Here is a 25,356-nt window from a genome sequence, read left to right on the forward strand (position 1 = left end):
AGCAGACCATCTCAAATGTACCTGAAAACTGCAGCTGTGAGATCAAGGTGGAACAGCAAATTGCTGGAGCAGAATAGTTTTTTGCTTAGAATAATGGCTTTTATATTTCAGTACAGCTTTATAGGCAAATTGCTATTTTCAAATTCAATACTAGAGTCATAGGGATTTTTTTTTTTTCTGGTGGTATTTTGCAGAGGTTGAGAGTGTATTTCCTTTCCTGTTTTTGGACAGGGACACACACACACACACACAAAACAACCAAAAAACCACAGCAACCAAACCAGCGTGTGACTCAGCTGGCTGCTGCAGGCTCAAAATTTTGAAGGTTTGTTTTATGTGAGAATGATGATTCTTTTTTTTTTTTTTTTTACTTTTCACCTGAAGTTCCTAAAGTTCTTTAAAAGAAGAGATATACTTACCTGCATCTCGTATATAAGGAGTCTGACATATAGAACATTATGTTGCTTTTTCAAGATCACTAAAGAAAACTGAAAATGTTAAAGAAAAAAATGAATAGGAAAGTAATGTGTATGGAAATTAAAGGTGAAAAAAGGTAATTTCCTATCTTTATAGTAGAAATTAAAAATTTTAACTATAAGTTAACTGGTTAGATACAAATAAATCTTACAGTTTTTTGAGGCATAAAGTCATGAACAAAAATGAGCATACAGCTGAAGTACAGCTTGCCTGGACATCTGACAGCATCCTCGGTCGCAGCATGTGCTTCTACCAGCAGCCAGCTCAGTTATCAAAAGTATGAATTACAAACTTGTGTGAATGTTTGTCTGCATTGCATGTAGTCCTGAAATTTTAAAACTTTGAAAGCTTTCTCAGTTTTTTTGCTAGAATTTAGTCTGTTGCCAATAATTAAAGTATAGATAACCAATAACAAAATGCTATTTTTAACTTTCTGCAGGTCTTTTATAGGCATTTAAAAATAGGCTTAATGAAAATAGAAACACTTTGTATCCAACTAAGAGAAATATTTTGCTATTACGTATTTTAGTTAGTGGTAACCACAGGTTTTATACCAAGAAGCCAGGCAGTGTAAAAACATTGATTGTTTGTCCACAGATTAATCCATACTACTATTCAGACATTAAAGCATCTTTCCATTTCACTGAGTATCCCCATAGTGCTGCCTGGATCAGGTGCAGATGTGCTGTCCTTGCAGACAAAGACCATCTGATAAATTCAAATTCTTTGAAGAATCCTTATTATAAATTCTTATTTTTATTTTGTATGATGATTTTCTGTAGAAATGTCTTTATCTTAAAGCTATTTTAAAAAATTGATACTTCAGCATTCAGAAACGTGAATGAAAGTAGGTCACGATGCTTGGTGGGTTGCTTTTGGTAATGTTTTTTAGTGGAGGCTTTGGGATCATATCCATCATGGATAGTCAAGAATTTGGGCAGTACTGAGTTTGGTATTCATGAATATCTTTGTGTGGTATAAAGTAAAATTTCTATGCTATGCCACCCACCCCCACCCCACCCCACCCACTGCTGAACTTTATACTGTGGTATAAAGTTGAAATCAAGAACAGCTGGAGAAAAAAAGTTATTTAAGCAAGAGATTTTGAGAAAAGTAAAATGTCTGAGGAGGAAGGCTTACACTGGTCCCAGCATCTCCTGATCTCCCAAGGCATCAGCAGCATTGAGATCAAAGAAGGAAGCTGGTGGTGAATTTGAGTGCCCTTAGTCAGGTCAGTGCCTTTTGGGATTTCAGTTTCAGACCTTGGTTTAAGTGGGGTTTTGACTCCCAAGTGCTTCATTAGAGCTAACTCTCAAAATCCACTTTTAGTAGACAATTATATGAATAATGGATTGCACTGTATAATTCTGTCTGTACTGATATATGTGTATGCTTCTCCCAAGCTAGAACCAACTATTATATAGAGACTAATAAAGAAAGCTTTCTGGACTAATAATGCTTTCCATACCATAGTTAAAAAAAATCTGCTATCATCCTTTAGGTCTTGAGTATTTGATTTAAAATGAAAATCTTAGAAGGAAGAAAAGTGATTTTACAAGGCATGTGCTGAACCTCCTGTGTATTTTTCTTTAATACACCCTGAATAAATCTATAACTTTTTGTGATTGAACATGTAAAATTTTGTTACAAAATAAAAAATTTTCTCTAATCACTCATGTGATTATTTACGTATGGGCATTAGAGGATTGGAGAATCAGGCTGAAATTATTTTTGGCAATTTATTAGAATTATAAAATCATATTTTTAGTTGGAAGAGAGCTTTATAAAGGTCATCTTGGTGATCCCATTCACATCCCAGGTTGCTCCTTGCACATCCCAGGTGCCCACCAGGCACACTGCCCAGCTCCTGGGGGGAGCACCCCATGCCCAAGCACCCTGAGGCTCAGCCGGAGCTGCCGGAGCACCCCCAGACCCTTTCTCCGCACCAGCTGCCAATAAACACCTTGTACGATTCTTCCCACGGCCCCTGCGGCTGCAGCCCTTTGGGAAGCGTTGGTCACCCAGTGACGCCTTCCCCAGCCCCGACCCGCCGTGCCACCTCTGAGCTCTGCCAGGTGCTGCGGGGGGCTGGGGCCGTCCCTGCGGGGCTCGGGGAGCCGCAGAGCCCCACAGCTGAGCGTCCGTGGGACCAGGCAGAGGTGCTGAGAACTGCAAGCAGCATCCCGGCAGCACAAGGCTTTACCCGGCAGTGGGGGGATTTGGGAGGGAGGGAGGGGGCGGCCAGCTTTGTCAGTGCAGCAGCACAGGGAAAGCAGAACCGCGTTTCCCAGCAGGAGGGAACTGGTTGGATTAGTGGGAAGGGAAAGTGGAAGCCCATGTCTAGGCTGAAGAGGAGCGGCGTGAGGTTTGCCAGCGAGAGAGGTCACTTAGGGAGAGGAGAAGGCAATTCCCAGCACTGGAGGGATGGAAGAGGGCATGACTGTTTCCTTTTGGGTTTTATTTTTAAATTTCGGTCTGCACTTTTCCCCTTCTGGCACCATTTGCTGTACTATTGCAGGGTCTGAACCTGCCATTGCAGAGAGAGGAATTCAGTCAATGCCCAATGGGGGAAGTGAAAGAAAGGGCTAGACATGTGGAAAGGAAGCTTCCTAGCAGGAAAACACCCGTTGGTCAGGGCTGTGGGGCAGGAGGAGGTCAAAAGGCCAGAGAAAGGGCTACATGGAGAAGGGCTTGGCCAGAAATGTGCATGTCCTGTGCCAAGGGACTCTGACAACAGCGGTGGCTACCAGGTGGCCGGCAGCACATCCCACCCAGCAGCACATCCCACTCAGTAGCATATCCACCCAGCAAAGCATCCCACCCAGCAGTGCATCCCACCCAGCAAAGCATCCCACCCGGCAGTGCATCCCACCAGGCAGCACATCCCAGCCAGCAGAGCATCCCACCTAGCAAAGCATCCCACCCAGCAGCGCATCCCACCCAGCAGCACATCCCACCCGGCAGCGCATCCCACCCAGCATCGCGTCCCACCCAGCAGCACATCCCACCAGCAGCACATCCCACCCAGCAGCGCATCCCACCCGGCAGTGCATCCCACCCAGCAGCACATCCCACCCAGCAGCGCATCCCAACCGGCAGCGCATCCCACCCAGCATCGCGTCCCACCCAGCAGCACAGCCCACCCAGCAGCGCATCCCAACCGGCAGCGCATCCCACCCAGCATCGCGTCCCACCCAGCAGCACAGCCCACCCAGCAGCGCGTCCCAACCGGCAGCGCGTCCCACCCAGCATCGCGTCCCACCCAGCAGCACAGCCCACCCAGCAGCGCGTCCCACCCAGCAGCACAGCCCACCAGCAGCACATCCCACCCAGCAGCACAGCCCACCCAGCAGCCCCACGTGCCTGGGGGGTGCTCTGGAGGGCGGTGGGACTCCTCGGCACTTGCAGAACCTGCCGTGGGCACAGGCACGGCCAGTACCCGCCGCAGGTCTCGGCACTCGGGGCTGCTCGCTCGCTGCTCTGGGATTGTGTGTTTGGAGCACACCCTGCGCTATCCTGGAGCGAGGATTTTTCCTCCTGTAGCTCTCTCAGGTGCACGTGTGCCCCCACCCTGCCTTCCTAGCAGCAGATCTTCAGGCAGACGGGGCGCTGGGGGTGAGAAGAGGAGCGTGCGAGTCGCGGTCCCCCCGGTGCAAAGCCTGCTCGCCGCACAAGCCCCCTGCCCCCCCTTTGCCTCCAGCGCCCCAGCCCCGCTGATCAGCCCGCGGCTTGTTCTCTGCCAGGGCCCTCACGTGTTCCTCGGGAGACTCTCTATTGGGGTACATTAACCCAAATTAGCTCAAAAGAATGTGGAGCAGGGCTGAGCGGTTTAGCAAAAGCTGAGCAAATATTAGACTGCACCTGCCCAGCGGTGCACGATGGGCTGCGCAGGGCTCTTTACCACCCCTGTCCTCAAGCAGTGCTGTGACCAAGCCCTGCAGGCTGGCTACCCATCTGTGTCTTGTACAGCGGTAAACCTATAAAGGACCACAGTCTTAAGGTTTTTCCCTCTGCCAAGGTGACAAAATTGTACTTAGTTGCCTCATACAATATGTGTGTTGGATCTTCTTGATTCCATTAATGTTTTCCCTAAACAGATTTTCAGCAGAGGTCTGATAAAGTGACAGATCTGGACTTGTTTTCAGTTGCAGAACTGGTTCTTTGAACGCTTTTAGTTCCTTGTTCATGTCTGGGGTAAAACACAGACCATTTGGGAACCAAAGCAGGGCTGACAAGCCCTGTAGGCACTTTTGGAGCCTGTAGGCAGGGAATCCCACCCATTACAGAAGGTCTGCAGGTAGCAATACGTACACACAAACCGGTATTTTTTCCCCCTCACTTCTCGGGTGGGAAGACTGTACGGTGAAAGGATGGATGCAGGTTTCCTGATGCGGGTGCTGTCCCCCCCAAGCGGGTTTAGCATCCTGCAGCAGGTGAGGTGAGCGGCAGAGCAGGCATAACCAAACCTGCGTGAGGGGGGAGAGGCAGCAGCAGGAATTCAGCCTCAACCAGAGCATCAGGTCACGAGCAGCTCCCGCAGCCCTTGTACCACAGCGTGTGCATTGAAATAACACCCAACAGCTGCGTGTCCTCCGGCTGTTCTACTGTTCAGCAGTCGGGATTTTCTGTGAAAACGGGCAGAAAGTGGAAGTATTGCTGCTTTAAAAAGCTGGGACGGGTGGAGAGATTACATCGTCCTGGGGAGGAGTTTCCAGGGAGGAAGGCACTGTGCAGCTCATAAATGGCTTGGACTGAGATTGCCGCTGTCCCATGTGCCTGTGAACTCACTGGGGAGGGGCAGCACTCCCGCTCGTCTTGAAACAACGTCATGGATAGGTTTGTGAACAGCAAACTCAAGGATAACAGTGTGACTCTGTTCACCAAGGCAGGCTGCCCTTACTGCAGAAATGCCATTGAGATGTTGAAGAAATACAACATCGCTCCTGGAGGCCTGCAAGAGTTTGATATCACCGGGTTGACAGATGTCCAGGACTACTTGCAGAAAATAACGGGACAAAGAAACGTAAGTGCTCGCAGTTGTGTTTCAGAATGTGCCGATCCGTTGCCCCAGCTGCCCCATAACCTGGCCAGCTGTTGCAGCGGCCAAAGCGAGGTCTCTTTCCCTGCTCCTTTCTGTGCCAGATCTCTGGGAGAAGCACACCCCTTTCTCATTTGTAAAAACTCTCCTTGTTTTGGTGACTCCGCTTTTCCCATGGTCGCAGCCACCACAGGGACCTGGCTGCGCCCTGAGGCATGCAGGCTGCTTCCCATCGTGGGGACGTGGGGTACAGAGCTTTGCTCACTGCCAGCTGCTCCTGGGGCTGCAGCACTTCCCGGGACACGGTACATCTCCTCCCAGCCCCTTTGGGGTTGTAGTGCATGGCAGCATGGGAGAAGCCTGATGCTAAGGCTTGGCCTGTGGTCCTGAAGGCGAAAGAAGGGCTGGTGGAGAGGGGTACTTGCTTGTTGCCAGGTGTCTGCTCTGAGGGTCCTTCAAAGATCTTGCTGTGACGCTGCCTGAGGCAGCATGGATTTGCAGAGGACCATGAACACAGAGCTGTGAGTTGCCTGAATTTGGACTTTGCCCTCTGGCACGAGGCAGAAAAAGCATTTCAAACTGCATCCTGGCAGCCAGCTGTAAAGCAGGTGCCACGCTTACAAAATCTAGCAGCTGTTCCTTTTGAATCTTAATGAAATAATTTGGTCTGTCTTGGGGAGGGAGGTTTTGTGCCTGACCTTCAGGAGGTAACTTCTTTGGCAGGCAGTTCACCCTTCAGCCCTCCTTACAGGTAAGGAATGTGCTTTTTGTTTTCCCTCCCCGCTCTACCTTCGTGATACCAAAGTCCAGCTCCAGCAGGTTCCCTGCAGGGAGGCAGAGGGCAGACGCAGAGGACCCGCTCTTCTTGCCGCCCGGGTTTCGGGGGGATTTCTCCTGTGCTGGCTGCACGCTCAGATGTGTTGCTGGGCTCGGCCCAGGGAAAATCCAGGCAGTTGCTTCTGCTTTCAGCACAGCAGGGGGCTGCTGACTGGCCCTGATAGACAGTGTCCCTGTGCTTGGCCCGTGCAGGTGGTGGCAAAGTGATGCTGCTGCACGCATCTCCTCTAAAGCCCTTGCTCTGAGCGCCAAGCACTTGCCTGGCTGGTGGCTGACCCTGCTGGCTCCATTTCAGCCTCCGAGGGTGGCAGCGAGGACCTTATTCCCCTCGGTGTGGGAACACGGGGAGGGCAGCACCTGGCATGCATGGATCCATCCCCGCTGCGAAGAGACAGCCCAGAACAGATCCTGCACGGCCAGAGGGGAGGCAACGAGGAGCCTTTGCTGGTCCACCATGGGCCAGGCCCTCTGAAGGGGGCTGCACCCAGCCCCACAGCCCAGTTGTGGCTGGTGCAGGGGAGGTGGGCAAGGTCATTATGGCTTCTGGCGTGGTGACTACAGGATCACCAGATGGTTTGGGTTCCCGCGGCTGACCAGCTTGACCCCCTGCACTGAGCAGGGACACCTGAGCAAGGTCAGGTTGCTTAGACACCCGTCCAGCCTGAACTTGGTGATCCCATTCACATCCCAGGCTGCTCCTCACACATCCCACGTGCCACCAGAGAAAGGGGGAGGGTAACGCAAGTGCTGCTGGTGTGCCCTGGGCTGCCATCGCCAGCCCGCCCGCGGGCAGGGTACGTGTCGTGCCAGTGACGGGAGCCCATGACGGGCACTGCTGCGCGCTCGCAGGGCTCCAGGGAGGGCAGTGGGCAGCTCCTGGGGCAGGGGTCCCTACTCAGGTCTGGCTGCCGTGCTCCCAGAGCCCGACCTGACCGTGGCTGCGCAGGAGCAGGGCAGAGGGCTGGCCCAGCTGCCGTCTTCACGCTGCTCGCTTTTCCCCTTAGTATTTTAGGCCTGTTCTTCCCACGGCCTCAGCCTTAACTCCTTGAGCTGAAACCATCTCAGTAATTTCACTTCTGCCTCTGCTGCATTCATTTTATCTTCCCTGGCTTTAGCTTGGGCTGCTTGCTCCCAGCTCGACAGTGATTCTCACTTCCCCCTGCGGAGAGTGGCACAGGCCTGTCTTGAGGAAGCCTCAAATGCTGAGGGTCAGAAGTTGCTCCTGGTCTTTGGGAGAGGGTTTTTTTCTCCTGTGTTTTGGCGTTTTTTAAATGGCTCTCAGCACTGATTGCCGCTCATCTTGCACCCAGGCGACGATGTGAGATGGGCAGGAAAAGGGACCATCGTAGGCAGGAAAACACATGTCAGTCAGGGCTGTGGAGCAGGAGGGAGACAGAAGGCCAGAGAAAGGGCTACGTGGAGAAAAGCTTGTGCTGGAAAGGCACATGTGCTGTGCCCACTGACTTTGACAGCAATGGTGGCCATCAGACAGCCAGCAGCAAATCTACCCAGCAGAACATCCCACTCAGTAGTGCATCCCACCCAGCAGTGCATCCCACCCAGCAGAGCATCCCACCCAGCAGAGCATCCCACCCAGCAAAGCATCCCACCCGGCAGCGCATCCCACCCATCAAAGCATCCCACCCGGCAGCGCATCCCACCCAGCAGCACATCCCACCCGGCAGCACATCCCACCCGGCAGCACATCCCAGCCGGCAGCACATCCCAGCCGGCAGCACGTCCCACCCGGCAGCGCGTCCCACCCAGCAGCGCGTCCCACCCGGCAGCACATCCCACCCGGCAGCACATCCCACCCGGCAGCGCATCCCACCCGGCAGCGCATCCCACCCGGCAGCATATCCCACCCAGCAGCGCATCCCACCCGGCAGTGCATCCCACCCAGCAGCACATCCCACCCAGCAGCACATCCCAACCGGCAGCGCATCCCACCCAGCATCGCGTCCCACCCAGCAGCACAGCCCACCCAGCAGCACATCCCACCCAGCAGCACATCCCACCAGCAGCCCCACGTGCCTGGGGGGTGCTCTGGAGGGCGGTGGGACTCCTCGGCACTTGCAGATCCTGCCGTGGGCACAGGCACGGCCAGTACCCGCCGCAGGTCTCGGCACTCGGGGCTGCTCGCTCGCTGCTCTGGGATTGTGTGTTTGGAGCACACCCTGCGCTATCCTGGAGCGAGGATTTTTCCTCCTGCAGCTCTCTCAGGTGCACGTGTGCCCCCACCCTGCCTTCCTAGCAGCAGATCTTCAGGCAGACGGGGCGCTGGGGGTGAGAAGAGGAGCGTGCGAGTCGCGGTCCCCCCGGTGCAAAGCCTGCTCGCCGCACAAGCCCCCTGCCCCCCCTTTGCCTCCAGCGCCCCAGCCCCGCTGATCAGCCCGCGGCTTGTTCTCTGCCAGGGCCCTCACGTGTTCCTCGGGAGACACTGCCTCGGAGGGCTGAGCGACCTGCAGAACATGGAGTGCCAGCTCCCCACCGCGCTGCAGCAGATGGGCATCCTGATGTAGCTGGAGGGTAAGTCCGGGGAGGTCTCTGGCCAGCAGCAATGATTTTTCACTCCTATAGAGAAATTGGAGTATTTCTAAGAGTGAAGCATGACTTGACGGAGGGGTGTTGTGTGCCAGTAGGAGTAATTTGCAAACCTGCCATGAAAAAATTCATTGTGAAGCCATTCCGGCCGTTGACTAATGGCTCAAGCGAGCCCCGACAGACACACGTGACCTTGGCTCTGTGAGCTCCTGCCGGTGAGGGGAGGAGACCTCGCACCATCTGAACCACACGATATCCAGAAGTGCCGGTGTCTCGTCACAGGTCTGCTCCTTTCACGTGTTTGACAGGCATTGCGGAACGTGAGGACCCCTAAGAGTTTAATCTGAAATCTCTCCTCGCCCTGTACCAGAAAGCCCCAGGAATGAGCTTGCCAGGCCCAAAGCAGAGGTCTGCCCTCTTGCCTGGCAGAAGAAGGGCAACAAGCCTCGGGCACATCATGGCACCACCATAGTGAGCCCTGCAGAAAGGAGGTGGACGGTGGGTCCTAATACAGCCAGTGGTTTAGGGACACTCAGCTGTTTGTGATGCGTGCCACCGCTGTGCTTGTGCGGGGCACGGGTGGGAGTGGGCTGCCAGTGAGCTTTTAGGAACATGGCAAAGGAAACGGCTCGTGCTCAGGGTGACAGCCAAGTACCTGTAAATGCGCAGGCTGCGTTACTCCCTGTGCAGGAAGAGAATTCCTGGGTGCTCCTCTACAGCACGCAGAGAGAGACAGATACACACTGGGGTCCCTTGCTTTCACTCACCAAATGTGCCTTCAGCAACCCACTGTAGCACGGAGAACATTGCTGTAAGCTTATATTCCACTTCCTCAGAAGCTCAGGTGCAGCTAAGCGTACACACAGACACGGGTGTGTTTGTGGGTGTGAGCACGCAGAGGGAACCGCTGTGGGTGCTACGCAGTAAGGAGCTTGGAACTGAGACAGCAGCTCGAGTCAAACACACAAGCACTCAGGTGGCTCAATATGTTTTCCACACTGCATCAAACTTACTAGTTTGGTAAGATGATGTTAGCAAAGACGGCTGGACTTACAAGGTGTGTAATATATATAATGTGTGTGTACATGAACAAAACCTGCGTGCATGTGTACAGGCACACATGGCTATCTGTATGCAGGTGAAACATAGAAGTATGGATACCGATGTTAAAGCACCATTTAAAAGGTCTCCCAAGCCTGTTCTGGAATGGTATGGTATTAATTGAATAGTTCCTATGAGCGCTGGTCTCTACTCTTCACGTCTGCTGTTTTTGCTTCCAGGAGAAAGATAGCCACGAGCTGCGGCCTCCTCATGTCAACATGCACGCCTCTCGCTGCAAATTCTTGCCAACTTCCTTCTGCGGGACCAAACGCACCTTTCTGGTGAATGCAGCTCCATTTCCTTTCATCAGTCAGTGCTTCAACACGTTAAAATCCCTTCAACCTTTCTGTAGCTCTGGAACATAGTCGAGAACATGATCTGATTCAGCCCAATAAAATAGGCTTGCTCTAAGCGACTGCACTCACTGTTGTGTTTCTTTTTCGTACAGACCCATTCATGCACTCATCCTGAATGTCTCTTTTCTCCCCATGGTCTTTTTCCTCACTGTCTCTCCCAAGCGACCATCTGAAAGTTCTTGATGTTTTCCATGTCCTGTAACTAATGTAATTCCGATGGTCTGAGTCTGTGGCACGCACAGACTGCTGTAACGCCCGTCTGCTGCAGTGCAGCTCCCGCAGCCCGTGCACGCATCCGCTGCTCTCATGACCCACAAGCTTTTGGCTGATGTCTCATGGCCAGGTCATGATGCTTTGCCCTGGCAGCACTTTTTCAGCAAAGATTTCATTACAAGGCAGCTGCTGCCAGGAAACAATACAGGTTTTTCATTTTCCCCTGTAATCACACTGAGGGAAGAGCTGTTGGGGACAGAAAATGCTGGAGCCAAGCAGCCAGCTGAAGAGGTTGCTGGCTGCAGAACCCCTCCGAGGCAGCACAGGCAGGGTTCAGACCTAAAGTAAATAGTGCTGTGTCAGGAAATGGATTTACGGGAAAGGCACAGCACAGCTGCTCCCAAGGCAAACGGCGTGAAGAGCTGCTCTAAATACTTGACAATAAAATAACACTACAAAAGTTTAAAGACTGTGTCAACTGGATGAGAAAGCAAAAAAACCCAAGGATAACCACCACCACACACCCCCCCCACACACACCCCACACACACCCCCGGTATTATTCTTACTTCTAGTTCTCTCATACTTTATTTCCCCCCATTTTTTTTTAACAGAAAAATATTCTTTCCCTTTCTTTCTTGGGTTTCTGTTTTTTTGGTTGGTTGTTTTTTTTTTTATTTTGGTGGTTCTTTTTTTTTTAAGTTCAATTACAACCTGATTCCACAGGTTGTTGTTTTTTTAAAGCCTGAAACTTCTTTGATTTTTAATAAACCGTTTAACATCTAGGCTTTGCTGGGCAGACAAAGCCTAAGGGGAAGAGCCCAGCCCAGCTTTGGGGTTACCATGCCGGCACAGCCCCTTGACACCCCATCCTTGACAAAACCACCCTCGAGCAGGGTCCCCCTCTCCCACAGTGCAGCTGGGGTGAGCAGCACGAGCTGCCCCACCACCACCAGCCTGGAAAGGAGCTGTGCAACCTCCTCCTGCCATACAACTCCCCAGCGACGCAGTGACGCTGGCTGGGGTTGCTGGTCTCCCTTACCCTCATCAGGAGGGAAAGAGAGCAAGCACAGGCTTTCTCCCTTGCTTGGAAAGGAATGGGAAAGCTAAAAGCTTACTTCATGGCACATTTAAAGTCCTATCCCTCTTGGCAGAACAGCAATCTTGTACTTCAGCAAGTCCAAGATATCTTCAGCTGACTTGCACAAATTTCTGCAGATTCCTGTTTTTACAGCCTCTCTTAGCCCTCTCCCAGGCAAAGAGCAGTACGTAAATATGAGAAGTTCAACGCAGACATTTGCTAGATTGCATGGCACACTGTTTTGTAGCTGTTCTCAAGCAGAACTCATTGCTTCCAGTGCATTTATGAAACTGAAATTGCCACTGGGTGAAGAGTATAAAACCTAATCACAAAGATTAAACCTATTACTCTCCAGAAACAATGATAGGTCAGGCTGCTGTTGAAATTTTCTTAGGTAGTGCTTTGCATAACTTCTGTTGTTAGTGAAGCAGCAAAGAGCAGCTAATCTGTGTCCCCTCAGCTCTTGATAGTCCTTACTGCTCAGCAAGAACAAGGTGAGTTGAGCCTGAGCAATTACACAGGGCAGCTATGTCCAATGCCTTTGGAGAAGTAGCAGGGTGCCCTCGCTACTTTAGGTCCGTAAAAAAGCCTGGGAATTTAGCTCTGGGTGATGTAGGAGGGAGATGTGCGTCATGCTGAAAGTAACTCCAGAAAAATCCGAATATTTGGAAGCTTGTGGCAGGAAAACTCCCTAGACCAGATGTGTACAGTGTGCAACTTCTAGAGCAATTACTTTCACCTGCACCACTCTCTTAATTTAAAATAACCCAAATTCTCTCAGGCTTACCTTGCTGCATCACCCTTAGCTCCCTCGGCAGTGACTGGTGCTCCCGCAGCCGGGGCCGGCCAGGCTGCTGGGGAGGTTTGAGGGCAGGTCCAGGGGCTGCTCTCTGCAGGCTGGGCAGTGGGGCAGGGGCGCCCTTTGGTGATGGACAAAAGGGTGTTGGTGACAGGGCTGGACATGGACAGATGCCAAATGAAATGAGAAGCAAGGTGAAAAGGTGTGTGGGGTGTATTTACTGAGTGTTACCCTCTGCTGCTAGAAGAGAGGTTTGAAAGGAAACTGGGAATTGATGTGGCTCACCAGAAAAAAAGAGGCAGCATGGAGAGAAAATACAGAAGGAAAAATAGAGGAAGAATGCAAAAAGCCTCCAGCAGACTGAGAAAAAGGAAGGAATGGCATATAGTGTTTGGTGTCTATAAGGGCTGAAGGAGAGGGCGAAGAAGCAGAGCAGGGAATGAGAAGCAACAGAGACTCACAGTGTCTCTGATCTGAAGTTTTAGTGGTAGGAAGGGCAATTTCAGGGAAGTTCAGCTAGAGGTAAAGAGATAGAAAATGAATCCTCTTCCTTTAGGTGGACAGGTTTTGATTTAGTGTTATGGAAAAAAACAGAACACATCCCAGAGTGCCTGCTGAGTGTAGTTATCGCACAGCATTTGTGTCCCTCAAATTAAGAAAAGCAAGAGTCACTTTACTGATACTTCATCTCATCTTTTTATTCAGTATTAAATTGCAAGGTGTGTACAGTGCTGAATTTGCCCAGAAACCATTGCTTCTGGTAGCTGCAGTTTGGTATTAGTGTCACAGAACACGATGCTCTGGGTGGTGAATCCTGAAGGGGAAAAGGCAAAAAATCCCTCTGTAATCTTCATACAGATTGCTTTGCCCTGCAACAAGATTAACTGTAATTAACTTTGTATAGTTTGTTTTAAAGTCAACATTAATTAGCCTGGCAAATGTGAAAGACTGGCTAGTTCCAAGAACAGTGTGTTTGAACATGCCCCTTCAATAGGGTGAACACATGATTATCCACACTTCTATAGTTCATATCATGATAGTCTCCTTCCATGGGCTACATTCTCCACTTATATTTGTGATTTGAAGTGGTGTTTCAGCCCTGTGTGTTGACTGCAAACTCCTCAGTGTTTTAAGAATTTCTTTCAAAGTCACCATACAGCTTTCCTTCTCTACTTTCTTTCTTATATTAGTTTTGCCTAAAAATTAAAGCAAGAAGTTGTTAAATATGAGTATGTCCAAATGCCATCTAATCCAAGCACAAAATCCACATCACAAAATGAATTTCAAGACCTAGCAAATGTTATAATTAGTTTTTCATCTTCCTGGAAAGAAGGTGAAGATCATGGCAAGTGCAGATCTATGTTTAGGTTAACCTGCCATGTTGGGGTACATTGCTGCGCATCTTTCTGACTAACAGTACAGCTTCAGGAAGTTGGCATCCCCCTTCTGTTCATCTCATTGACTGCTGTTTTCCCAGTGAGTTGATGGTTTGAGTAGCAGGTGAGGCTGGCAAATGTGTGCCTGTACACATGCACGCAGGTTTTGTTCATGTACACACACATTATATATATTGTATTATATATATTATATTATATATATATTCATGGCACTTTAAATGTGCCATGAAGTAAGCTTTTAGCTTTCCCATTCCTTTCCAAGCAAGGGAGAAAGCCTGTGCTTGCTCTCTTTCCCTCCTGATGAGGGTAAGGGAGACCAGCAACCCCAGCCAGCGTCACTGCGTCGCTGGGGAGTTGTATGGCAGGAGGAGGTTGCACAGCTCCTTTCCAGGCTGGTGGTGGTGGGGCAGCTCATGCTGCTCACCCCAGCTGCACTGTGGGAGAGGGGGACCCTGCTCGAGGGTGGTTTTGTCAAGGATGGGGTGTCAAGGGGCTGTGCCGGCATGGTAACCCCAAAGCTGGGCTGGGCTCTTCCCCTTAGGCTTTGTCTGCCCAGCAAAGCCTAGATGTTAAACGGTTTATTAAAAATCAAAGAAGTTTCAGGCTTTAAAAAAACAACAACCTGTGGAATCAGGTTGTAATTGAACTTAAAAAAAAAAGAACCACCAAAATAAAAAAAAAAAACAACCAACCAAAAAACCAGAAACCCAAGAAAGAAAGGGAAAGAATATTTTTCTGTTAAAAAAAAATGGGGGGAAATAAAGTATGAGAGAACTAGAAGTAAGAATAATACCGGGGGTGTGTGTGGGGTGTGTGTGGGGGTGTGTGTGGTGGTGGTTATCCTTGGGTTTTTTTGCTTTCTCATCCAGTTGACACAGTCTTTAAACTTTTTTAGTGTTATTTTATTGTCAAGTATTTAGAGCAGCTCTTCACGCCGTTTGCCTTGGGAGCAGCTGTGCTGTGCCTTTCCCGTAAATCCATTTCCTGACACAGCACTATTTACTTTAGGTCTGAACCCTGCCTGTGCTGCCTCGGAGGGGTTCTGCAGCCAGCAACCTCTTCAGCTGGCTGCTTGGCTCCAGCATTTTCTGTCCCCAACAGCTCTTCCCTCAGTGTGATTACAGGGGAAAATGAAAAACCTGTATTGTTTCCTGGCAGCAGCTGCCTTGTAATGAAATCTTTGCTGAAAAAGTGCTGCCAGGGCAAAGCATCATGACCTGGCCATGAGACATCAGCCAAAAGCTTGTGGGTCATGAGAGCAGCGGATGCGTGCACAGGCTGCGGGAGCTGCACTGCAGCAGACGGGCGTTACAGCAGTCTGTGCGTGCCACAGACTCAGACCATTGGAATTACATTAGTTACAGGACATGGAAAACATCAAGAACTTTCAGATGGTCACTTGGGAGAGACAGTGAGGAAAAAGACCATGGGGAGAAAAGAGACATTCAGGATGAGTGCATGAATGGGTCTGTACGAAAAAGAAACACAACAGTGAGTGCAGTCGCTTAGAGCAAGCCTATTTTATTGGGCTGAATCAGATCATGTTCTCGACTATGTTCCAGAGCTACAGAAAGGTTGAAGGGATTTTAACGTGTTGAAGCACTGACTGATGAAAGGAAATGGAGCTGCATTCACCAGAAAGGTGCGTTTGGTCCCGCAGAAGGAAGTTGGCAAGAATTTGCAGCGAGAGGCGTGCATGTTGACATGAGGAGGCCGCAGCTCGTGGCTATCTTTCTCCTGGAAGCAAAAACAGCAGACGTGAAGAGTAGAGACCAGCGCTCATAGGAACTATTCAATTAATACCATACCATTCCAGAACAGGCTTGGGAGACCTTTTAAATGGTGCTTTAACATCGGTATCCATACTTCTATGTTTCACCTGCATACAGATAGCCATGTGTGCCTGTACACATGCACGCAGGTTTTGTTCATGTACACACACATTATATATATTACACACCTTGTAAGTCCAGCCGTCTTTGCTAACATCATCTTACCAAACTAGTAAGTTTGATGCAGTGTGGAAAACATATTGAGCCACCTGAGTGCTTGTGTGTTTGACTCGAGCTGCTGTCTCAGTTCCAAGCTCCTTACTGCGTAGCACCCACAGCGGTTCCCTCTGCGTGCTCACACCCACAAACACACCCGTGTCTGTGTGTACGCTTAGCTGCACCTGAGCTTCTGAGGAAGTGGAATATAAGCTTACAGCAATGTTCTCCGTGCTACAGTGGGTTGCTGAAGGCACATTTGGTGAGTGAAAGCAAGGGACCCCAGTGTGTATCTGTCTCTCTCTGCGTGCTGTAGAGGAGCACCCAGGAATTCTCTTCCTGCACAGGGAGTAACGCAGCCTGCGCATTTACAGGTACTTGGCTGTCACCCTGAGCACGAGCCGTTTCCTTTGCCATGTTCCTAAAAGCTCACTGGCAGCCCACTCCCACCCGTGCCCCGCACAAGCACAGCGGTGGCACGCATCACAAACAGCTGAGTGTCCCTAAACCACTGGCTGTATTAGGACCCACCGTCCACCTCCTTTCTGCAGGGCTCACTATGGTGGTGCCATGATGTGCCCGAGGCTTGTTGCCCTTCTTCTGCCAGGCAAGAGGGCAGACCTCTGCTTTGGGCCTGGCAAGCTCATTCCTGGGGCTTTCTGGTACAGGGCGAGGAGAGATTTCAGATTAAACTCTTAGGGGTCCTCACGTTCCGCAATGCCTGTCAAACACGTGAAAGGAGCAGACCTGTGACGAGACACCGGCACTTCTGGATATCGTGTGGTTCAGATGGTGCGAGGTCTCCTCCCCTCACCGGCAGGAGCTCACAGAGCCAAGGTCACGTGTGTCTGTCGGGGCTCGCTTGAGCCATTAGTCAACGGCCGGAATGGCTTCACAATGAATTTTTTCATGGCAGGTTTGCAAATTACTCCTACTGGCACACAACACCCCTCCGTCAAGTCATGCTTCACTCTTAGAAATACTCCAATTTCTCTATAGGAGTGAAAAATCATTGCTGCTGGCCAGAGACCTCCCCGGACTTACCCTCCAGCTACATCAGGATGCCCATCTGCTGCAGCGCGGTGGGGAGCTGGCACTCCATGTTCTGCAGGTCGCTCAGCCCTCCGAGGCAGTGTCTCCCGAGGAACACGTGAGGGCCCTGGCAGAGAACAAGCCGCGGGCTGATCAGCGGGGCTGGGGTGCTGGAGGCAAAGGGGGGGCAGGGGGCTTGTGCGGCGAGCAGGCTTTGCACCGGGGGGACCGCGACTCGCACGCTCCTCTTCTCACCCCCAGCGCCCCGTCTGCCTGAAGATCTGCTGCTAGGAAGGCAGGGTGGGGGCACACGTGCACCTGAGAGAGCTGCAGGAGGAAAAATCCTCGCTCCAGGATAGCGCAGGGTGTGCTCCAAACACACAATCCCAGAGCAGCGAGCGAGCAGCCCCGAGTGCCGAGACCTGCGGCGGGTACTGGCCGTGCCTGTGCCCACGGCAGGTTCTGCAAGTGCCGAGGAGTCCCACCGCCCTCCAGAGCACCCCCCAGGCACGTGGGGCTGCTGGTGGGATGTGCTGCCGGGTGGGACGCGCTGCCGGGTGGGCTGTGCTGCTGGGTGGGACGCGATGCTGGGTGGGATGCGCTGCCGGTTGGGATGCTCTGCTGGGTGGGATGCACTACTGAGTGGGATGTTCTGCTGGGTAGATTTGCTGCTGGCTGTCTGATGGCCACCATTGCTGTCAAAGTCAGTGGGCACAGCACATGTGCCTTTCCAGCACAAGCTTTTCTCCACGTAGCCCTTTCTCTGGCCTTCTGTCTCCCTCCTGCTCCACAGCCCTGACTGACATGTGTTTTCCTGCCTACGATGGTCCCTTTTCCTGCCCATCTCACATCGTCGCCTGGGTGCAAGATGAGCGGCAATCAGTGCTGAGAGCCATTTAAAAAACGCCAAAACACAGGAGAAAAAAACCCTCTCCCAAAGACCAGGAGCAACTTCTGACCCTCAGCATTTGAGGCTTCCTCAAGACAGGCCTGTGCCACTCTCCGCAGGGGGAAGTGAGAATCACTGTCGAGCTGGGAGCAAGCAGCCCAAGCTAAAGCCAGGGAAGATAAAATGAATGCAGCAGAGGCAGAAGTGAAATTACTGAGATGGTTTCAGCTCAAGGAGTTAAGGCTGAGGCCGTGGGAAGAACAGGCCTAAAATACTAAGGGGAAAAGCGAGCAGCGTGAAGACGGCAGCTGGGCCAGCCCTCTGCCCTGCTCCTGCGCAGCCACGGTCAGGTCGGGCTCTGGGAGCACGGCAGCCAGACCTGAGTAGGGACCCCTGCCCCAGGAGCTGCCCACTGCCCTCCCTGGAGCCCTGCGAGCGCGCAGCAGTGCCCGTCATGGGCTCCCGTCACTGGCACGACACGTACCCTGCCCGCGGGCGGGCTGGCGATGGCAGCCCAGGGCACACCAGCAGCACTTGCGTTACCCTCCCCCTTTCTCTGGTGGCACGTGGGATGTGTGAGGAGCAGCCTGGGATGTGAATGGGATCACCAAGTTCAGGCTGGACGGGCGTCTAAGCAACCTGACCTTGCTCAGGTGTCCCTGCTCAGTGCAGGGGGTCAAGCTGGTCAGCCGCGGGAACCCAAACCATCTGGTGATCCTGTAGTCACCACGCCAGAAGCCATAATGACCTTGCCCACCTCCCCTGCACCAGCCACAACTGGGCTGTGGGGCTGGGTGCAGCCCCCTTCAGAGGGCCTGGCCCATGGTGGACCAGCAAAGGCTCCTCGTTGCCTCCCCTCTGGCCGTGCAGGATCTGTTCTGGGCTGTCTCTTCGCAGCGGGGATGGATCCATGCATGCCAGGTGCTGCCCTCCCCGTGTTCCCACACCGAGGGGAATAAGGTCCTCGCTGCCACCCTCGGAGGCTGAAATGGAGCCAGCAGGGTCAGCCACCAGCCAGGCAAGTGCTTGGCGCTCAGAGCAAGGGCTTTAGAGGAGATGCGTGCAGCAGCATCACTTTGCCACCACCTGCACGGGCCAAGCACAGGGACACTGTCTATCAGGGCCAGTCAGCAGCCCCCTGCTGTGCTGAAAGCAGAAGCAACTGCCTGGATTTTCCCTGGGCCGAGCCCAGCAACACATCTGAGCGTGCAGCCAGCACAGGAGAAATCCCCCCGAAACCTGGGCGGCAAGAAGAGCGGGTCCTCTGCGTCTGCCCTCTGCCTCCCTGCAGGGAACCTGCTGGAGCTGGACTTTGGTATCACGAAGGTAGAGCGGGGAGGGAAAACAAAAAGCACATTCCTTACCTGTAAGGAGGGCTGAAGGGTGAACTGCCTGCCAAAGAAGTTACCTCCTGAAGGTCAGGCACAAAACCTCCCTCCCCAAGACAGACCAAATTATTTCATTAAGATTCAAAAGGAACAGCTGCTAGATTTTGTAAGCGTGGCACCTGCTTTACAGCTGGCTGCCAGGATGCAGTTTGAAATGCTTTTTCTGCCTCGTGCCAGAGGGCAAAGTCCAAATTCAGGCAACTCACAGCTCTGTGTTCATGGTCCTCTGCAAATCCATGCTGCCTCAGGCAGCGTCACAGCAAGATCTTTGAAGGACCCTCAGAGCAGACACCTGGCAACAAGCAAGTACCCCTCTCCACCAGCCCTTCTTTCGCCTTCAGGACCACAGGCCAAGCCTTAGCATCAGGCTTCTCCCATGCTGCCATGCACTACAACCCCAAAGGGGCTGGGAGGAGATGTACCGTGTCCCGGGAAGTGCTGCAGCCCCAGGAGCAGCTGGCAGTGAGCAAAGCTCTGTACCCCACGTCCCCACGATGGGAAGCAGCCTGCATGCCTCAGGGCGCAGCCAGGTCCCTGTGGTGGCTGCGACCATGGGAAAAGCGGAGTCACCAAAACAAGGAGAGTTTTTACAAATGAGAAAGGGGTGTGCTTCTCCCAGAGATCTGGCACAGAAAGGAGCAGGGAAAGAGACCTCGCTTTGGCCGCTGCAACAGCTGGCCAGGTTATGGGGCAGCTGGGGCAACGGATCGGCACATTCTGAAACACAACTGCGAGCACTTACGTTTCTTTGTCCCGTTATTTTCTGCAAGTAGTCCTGGACATCTGTCAACCCGGTGATATCAAACTCTTGCAGGCCTCCAGGAGCGATGTTGTATTTCTTCAACATCTCAATGGCATTTCTGCAGTAAGGGCAGCCTGCCTTGGTGAACAGAGTCACACTGTTATCCTTGAGTTTGCTGTTCACAAACCTATCCATGACGTTGTTTCAAGACGAGCGGGAGTGCTGCCCCTCCCCAGTGAGTTCACAGGCACATGGGACAGCGGCAATCTCAGTCCAAGCCATTTATGAGCTGCACAGTGCCTTCCTCCCTGGAAACTCCTCCCCAGGACGATGTAATCTCTTCACCCGTCCCAGCTTTTTAAAGCAGCAATACTTCCACTTTCTGCCCGTTTTCACAGAAAATCCCGACTGCTGAACAGTAGAACAGCCGGAGGACACGCAGCTGTTGGGTGTTATTTCAATGCACACGCTGTGGTACAAGGGCTGCGGGAGCTGCTCGTGACCTGATGCTCTGGTTGAGGCTGAATTCCTGCTGCTGCCTCTCCCCCCTCACGCAGGTTTGGTTATGCCTGCTCTGCCGCTCACCTCACCTGCTGCAGGATGCTAAACCCGCTTGGGGGGGACAGCACCCGCATCAGGAAACCTGCATCCATCCTTTCACCGTACAGTCTTCCCACCCGAGAAGTGAGGGGGAAAAAATACCGGTTTGTGTGTACGTATTGCTACCTGCAGACCTTCTGTAATGGGTGGGATTCCCTGCCTACAGGCTCCAAAAGTGCCTACAGGGCTTGTCAGCCCTGCTTTGGTTCCCAAATGGTCTGTGTTTTACCCCAGACATGAACAAGGAACTAAAAGCGTTCAAAGAACCAGTTCTGCAACTGAAAACAAGTCCAGATCTGTCACTTTATCAGACCTCTGCTGAAAATCTGTTTAGGGAAAACATTAATGGAATCAAGAAGATCCAACACACATATTGTATGAGGCAACTAAGTACAATTTTGTCACCTTGGCAGAGGGAAAAACCTTAAGACTGTGGTCCTTTATAGGTTTACCGCTGTACAAGACACAGATGGGTAGCCAGCCTGCAGGGCTTGGTCACAGCACTGCTTGAGGACAGGGGTGGTAAAGAGCCCTGCGCAGCCCATCGTGCACCGCTGGGCAGGTGCAGTCTAATATTTGCTCAGCTTTTGCTAAACCGCTCAGCCCTGCTCCACATTCTTTTGAGCTAATTTGGGTTAATGTACCCCAATAGAGAGTCTCCCGAGGAACACGTGAGGGCCCTGGCAGAGAACAAGCCGCGGGCTGATCAGCGGGGCTGGGGCGCTGGAGGCAAAGGGGGGGCAGGGGGCTTGTGCGGCGAGCAGGCTTTGCACCGGGGGGACCGCGACTCGCACGCTCCTCTTCTCACCCCCAGCGCCCCGTCTGCCTGAAGATCTGCTGCTAGGAAGGCAGGGTGGGGGCACACGTGCACCTGAGAGAGCTGCAGGAGGAAAAATCCTCGCTCCAGGATAGCGCAGGGTGTGCTCCAAACACACAATCCCAGAGCAGCGAGCGAGCAGCCCCGAGTGCCGAGACCTGCGGCGGGTACTGGCCGTGCCTGTGCCCACGGCAGGTTCTGCAAGTGCCGAGGAGTCCCACCGCCCTCCAGAGCACCCCCCAGGCACGTGGGGCTGCTGGGTGGGCTGTGCTGCTGGGTGGGATGTGCTGCTGGTGGGCTGTGCTGCTGGGTGGGATGCGCTGCTGGGTGGGCTGTGCTGCTGGGTGGGACGCGATGCTGGGTGGGACGCGCTGCCGGTTGGGACGCGCTGCTGGGTGGGCTGTGCTGCTGGGTGGGACGCGATGCTGGGTGGGATGCGCTGCCGGTTGGGATGCGCTGCTGGGTGGGCTGTGCTGCTGGGTGGGACGCGATGCTGGGTGGGATGCGCTGCCGGTTGGGATGCGCTGCTGGGTGGGATGTGCTGCTGGGTGGGATGCACTGCCGGGTGGGACGCGCTGCTGGGTGGGATGCGCTGCCGGGTGGGATGTGCTGCTGGGTGGGATGCGCTGCTGGGTGGGATGCTTTGCTAGGTGGGATGCTCTGCTGGCTGGGATGTGCTGCCTGGTGGGATGCACTGCCGGGTGGGATGTGCTGCTGGGTGGGATGCACTGCTGGGTGGGATGCTTTGCTGGGTGGATATGCTACTGAGTGGGATGTGCTGCTGGGTGGGATGTGCTGCCGGCCACCTGGTAGCCACCGCTGTTGTCAGAGTCCCTTGGCACAGGACATGCACATTTCTGGCCAAGCCCTTCTCCATGTAGCCCTTTCTCTGGCCTTTTGACCTCCTCCTGCCCCACAGCCCTGACCAACGGGTGTTTTCCTGCTAGGAAGCTTCCTTTCCACATGTCTAGCCCTTTCTTTCACTTCCCCCATTGGGCATTGACTGAATTCCTCTCTCTGCAATGGCAGGTTCAGACCCTGCAACAGTACAGCAAATGGTGCCAGAAGGGGAAAAGTGCAGACCGAAATTTAAAAATAAAACCCAAAAGGAAACAGTCATGCCCTCTTCCATCCCTCCAGTGCTGGGAATTGCCTTCTCCTCTCCCTAAGTGACCTCTCTCGCTGGCAAACCTCACGCCGCTCCTCTTCAGCCTAGACATGGGCTTCCACTTTCCCTTCCCACTAATCCAACCAGTTCCCTCCTGCTGGGAAACGCGGTTCTGCTTTCCCTGTGCTGCTGCACTGACAAAGCTGGCCGCCCCCTCCCTCCCTCCCAAATCCCCCCACTGCCGGGTAAAGCCTTGTGCTGCCGGGATGCTGCTTGCAGTTCTCAGCACCTCTGCCTGGTCCCACGGACGCTCAGCTGTGGGGCTCTGCGGCTCCCCGAGCCCCGCAGGGACGGCCCCAGCCCCCCGCAGCACCTGGCAGAGCTCAGAGGTGGCACGGCGGGTCGGGGCTGGGGAAGGCGTCACTGGGTGACCAACGCTTCCCAAAGGGCTGCAGCCGCAGGGGCCGTGGGAAGAATCGTACAAGGTGTTTATTGGCAGCTGGTGCGGAGAAAGGGTCTGGGGGTGCTCCGGCAGCTCCAGCTGAGCCTCAGGGTGCTTGGGCATGGGGTGCTCCCCCCAGCAGCTGGGCAGTGCGCCTGGTGGGCACCTGGGATGTGAATGTGATGGTTTTTTCCTTAATTTTAGACAGAGCCTTCTGCCATTCCATTTCTGCCCATTTCCTCTGGTCCTGGCACCAGGCACCACTGGGAAGCCTTTGGCTCTGCCATCTTCATTCCTCCACCAGATGCTCATGCACAGGGGCAAAACCTACCCACCAAGCATCCTCTTTTCTAGGTGGAGCCCCCAGCTCACTTATCCTCCCCTCACATAACAGATGCTCCCATCCCTTCATAGTCTTTGTGGCCCTTTGCTGGCATCACTCTGCTTGTGTCCACATCTCCCTCCTGCTTGGAGGCCAGGACTGGGCTGCACAGGTGAGAAATCTCCGCAAGTGTCTTGGGCCACTTGCCAAAACTGCACTACCCACTCATATTTTAGCTATTTAAAATAACAAGGATTAACACAGAAGGTGAATAAAGACATTCAGCTTGTTATTGCCATCAGTCTGGAAGGGGAAAACCAGCACCAGACCCCACGCTAACTTTTTGTTTCAGTTAATTGGCACTGCATATGACAGGCAGGCAATGGCTCTGCCCTACCCCAGGCAGGGCTTTCCAAATTCTGTTTTCTGCAGCATTCACATTACAGAAGGAAACTGGCTCCATTAGGCACAATAAAGTGTGCATTTTGGGCTTAATCCACTCCTTTTCAGTCCTTAGAAATTAAAATTTCAGTGGTGGGGTTAGTCAGCTCTTTGTGCACCACCAGCCTGCAGCTGCTTGCCGGGTCCGGCCAAGAGCTTGCTGCACCACGGAAAGTCCTGGGCAGTGTAACTTCTCCTCACTTTCAACTTTCAGTATTACTTTGCATCCTCTGGTTTCTAGGAAATAGAAGAGTCCAGTCACCAGATACTTTTCCCAGGTAAATTTCTCTGCTAGTCTGTTTCAGCTGGGGTGTGTTGACCTGCAGATTAGGTGTCATCTAGTTGAAGTACCAAGTTCCCACCAAGAAACCACCGCAAAGATTTTGCACTGCCTGAGGGTGCCTTTACAGTCTGAGTACGTTAAATTAACAGATTTAAAAGGCGACTGCTTTGCTGAAAGCACAATGGGTGAAGTTCACTAAGTAATCCTGCATGCAATGATAAGAACGTTGAAGGATTATCCCATAGAACCATAGACTCATTTGGCTTGGAAAAGACCTTTGAGATCATAGAGTCCAATGGTTAACACAGCGCTGCCAAGCCCATCACTAAGCCATGTCACCAAGGTGTTTTTTAAACACCTCCAAGGATGGTGACTCCCTGGGCAGCCTGTTCCGATGCCTGACCACCCTTTTGGGGAAGAAATTGTTCCTAATGTCCAATCTAAACCTGCCCTGATGCAACTTGGGGCCATTTCCTCTTGTCCCTTATTTCCTGTAATTTGTCCGGTTTTGGGTAGAAGCATTTCTTTTTCTGGAGTAAAACAGTTGTCGGCTTTTGTTTTTAATCACCCTTTTAAAACATCCTGAAAGAAAAGCCGGCAAAAGCTGAAAGCTTGGCTGGGCTGCCCAGATGTTCTGTGCCGCCCATTGCTGCCAGTGCCTTTGGGGCACAGCCCCTGTCTGCATCCCCTGGTGTAGGTGTATGGGCAGAGAAATTCCAGAACCCCTTTTCTTGGAGAGGTGGAAAGGAGCAGGATGGGAGTGGGAGCTGGTAGAGATACTTAGATTTGCAGGCTTTTTTTCTTGTCTGGGTTCCATACTGGATTTATTAGTATTGCATTGTTTGCTTAACTTTCTTACATAATAAAGCACATGGATCCTGCTGGACACTTGACAATGTCTGGTGAAAATTAGTCGAAGAAGAGGGATGCTACTAAGTCTCAGTGAGCAACATGTCATGGTCTGTAGAACCAGCTCTTGGCATGGAGTTCACTGGAGCTCTAACCACGTTAGATACGTTTAAATACGTTTAAATCCACGTATAAATGCTGCTATGACTTAAGATGGGAAAATAAGAATTATACTCCAGTGGTAAATTTGTTCTTGCTGCAGTGTTGGAGCCCACACGCATATTGAAATTGCAGGGTGTGTTTTCAGAGGGCAGGCTGGCAGCCTGCTGTCTGTGGAGAGCCTCAGAAGGCTTTACTCACAGCTGCTCATGCAAGATGGGCCAGTGGTCAGGTCAGGCATCATCAGGGTTAAACAGCCCTCCCACTCCACCCATCCACCCCTGACCAAATAGTCTGCCGACCTATGCCTGCTGTGATGACAGGCAGAGAGCATCAGCTGGGCATGGAGGTGGGGAGCCCTGACTGGGCTATTAGTAGGCAATGATCTGGCACCTACCCTGCAGAAGTATCACCAGATACTTACATCTAGAGCCTGCAGGCACAGTGAAGAAGG

General features: G+C 52.4%; 2 protein-coding genes across 2 annotated transcripts; one reads left to right on the forward strand and one right to left on the reverse strand.

The window, feature by feature from the left end:
• Positions 1-5,236: 5,236 nt before the first annotated feature.
• LOC130142966 (glutaredoxin-1-like) lies at positions 5,237-8,882 on the forward strand. The gene is made up of 2 exons (XM_056325477.1): positions 5,237-5,500; positions 8,767-8,882. Exons 1-2 carry the CDS (start codon positions 5,306-5,308, stop codon positions 8,872-8,874), a joined length of 303 nt encoding a protein of 100 aa, XP_056181452.1. The 5' UTR covers positions 5,237-5,305; the 3' UTR covers positions 8,875-8,882.
• Positions 8,883-16,873: 7,991 nt separating this feature from the next.
• Positions 16,874-20,143, reverse strand: LOC130142956 (glutaredoxin-1-like). The gene is made up of 2 exons (XM_056325460.1): positions 19,882-20,143; positions 16,874-16,989 (listed from the first exon to the last, which is right to left on the reverse strand). Exons 1-2 carry the CDS (start codon positions 20,074-20,076, stop codon positions 16,882-16,884), a joined length of 303 nt encoding a protein of 100 aa, XP_056181435.1. The 5' UTR covers positions 20,077-20,143; the 3' UTR covers positions 16,874-16,881.
• Positions 20,144-25,356: the final 5,213 nt, after the last annotated feature.

Source organism: Falco biarmicus, chromosome Z (genome assembly GCF_023638135.1).
Source record: "Falco biarmicus isolate bFalBia1 chromosome Z, bFalBia1.pri, whole genome shotgun sequence".
NCBI lineage: Eukaryota > Metazoa > Chordata > Aves > Falconiformes > Falconidae > Falco > Falco biarmicus.

Excerpts from the sequence above, each read along its gene's own strand:
- LOC130142966 (XM_056325477.1), top strand. The coding sequence starts at position 5,306 with ATGGATAGGTTTGTGAACAGCAAACTCAAGGATAACAGTGTGACTCTG. Across the intron at positions 5,501-8,766 it reads AAATAACGGGACAAAGAAAC|GGCCCTCACGTGTTCCTCGG; the intron begins GTAAGTGCTCGC and ends GTTCTCTGCCAG.
- LOC130142956 (XM_056325460.1), bottom strand. The coding sequence starts at position 20,076 with ATGGATAGGTTTGTGAACAGCAAACTCAAGGATAACAGTGTGACTCTG. Across the intron at positions 16,990-19,881 it reads AAATAACGGGACAAAGAAAC|GGCCCTCACGTGTTCCTCGG; the intron begins GTAAGTGCTCGC and ends GTTCTCTGCCAG.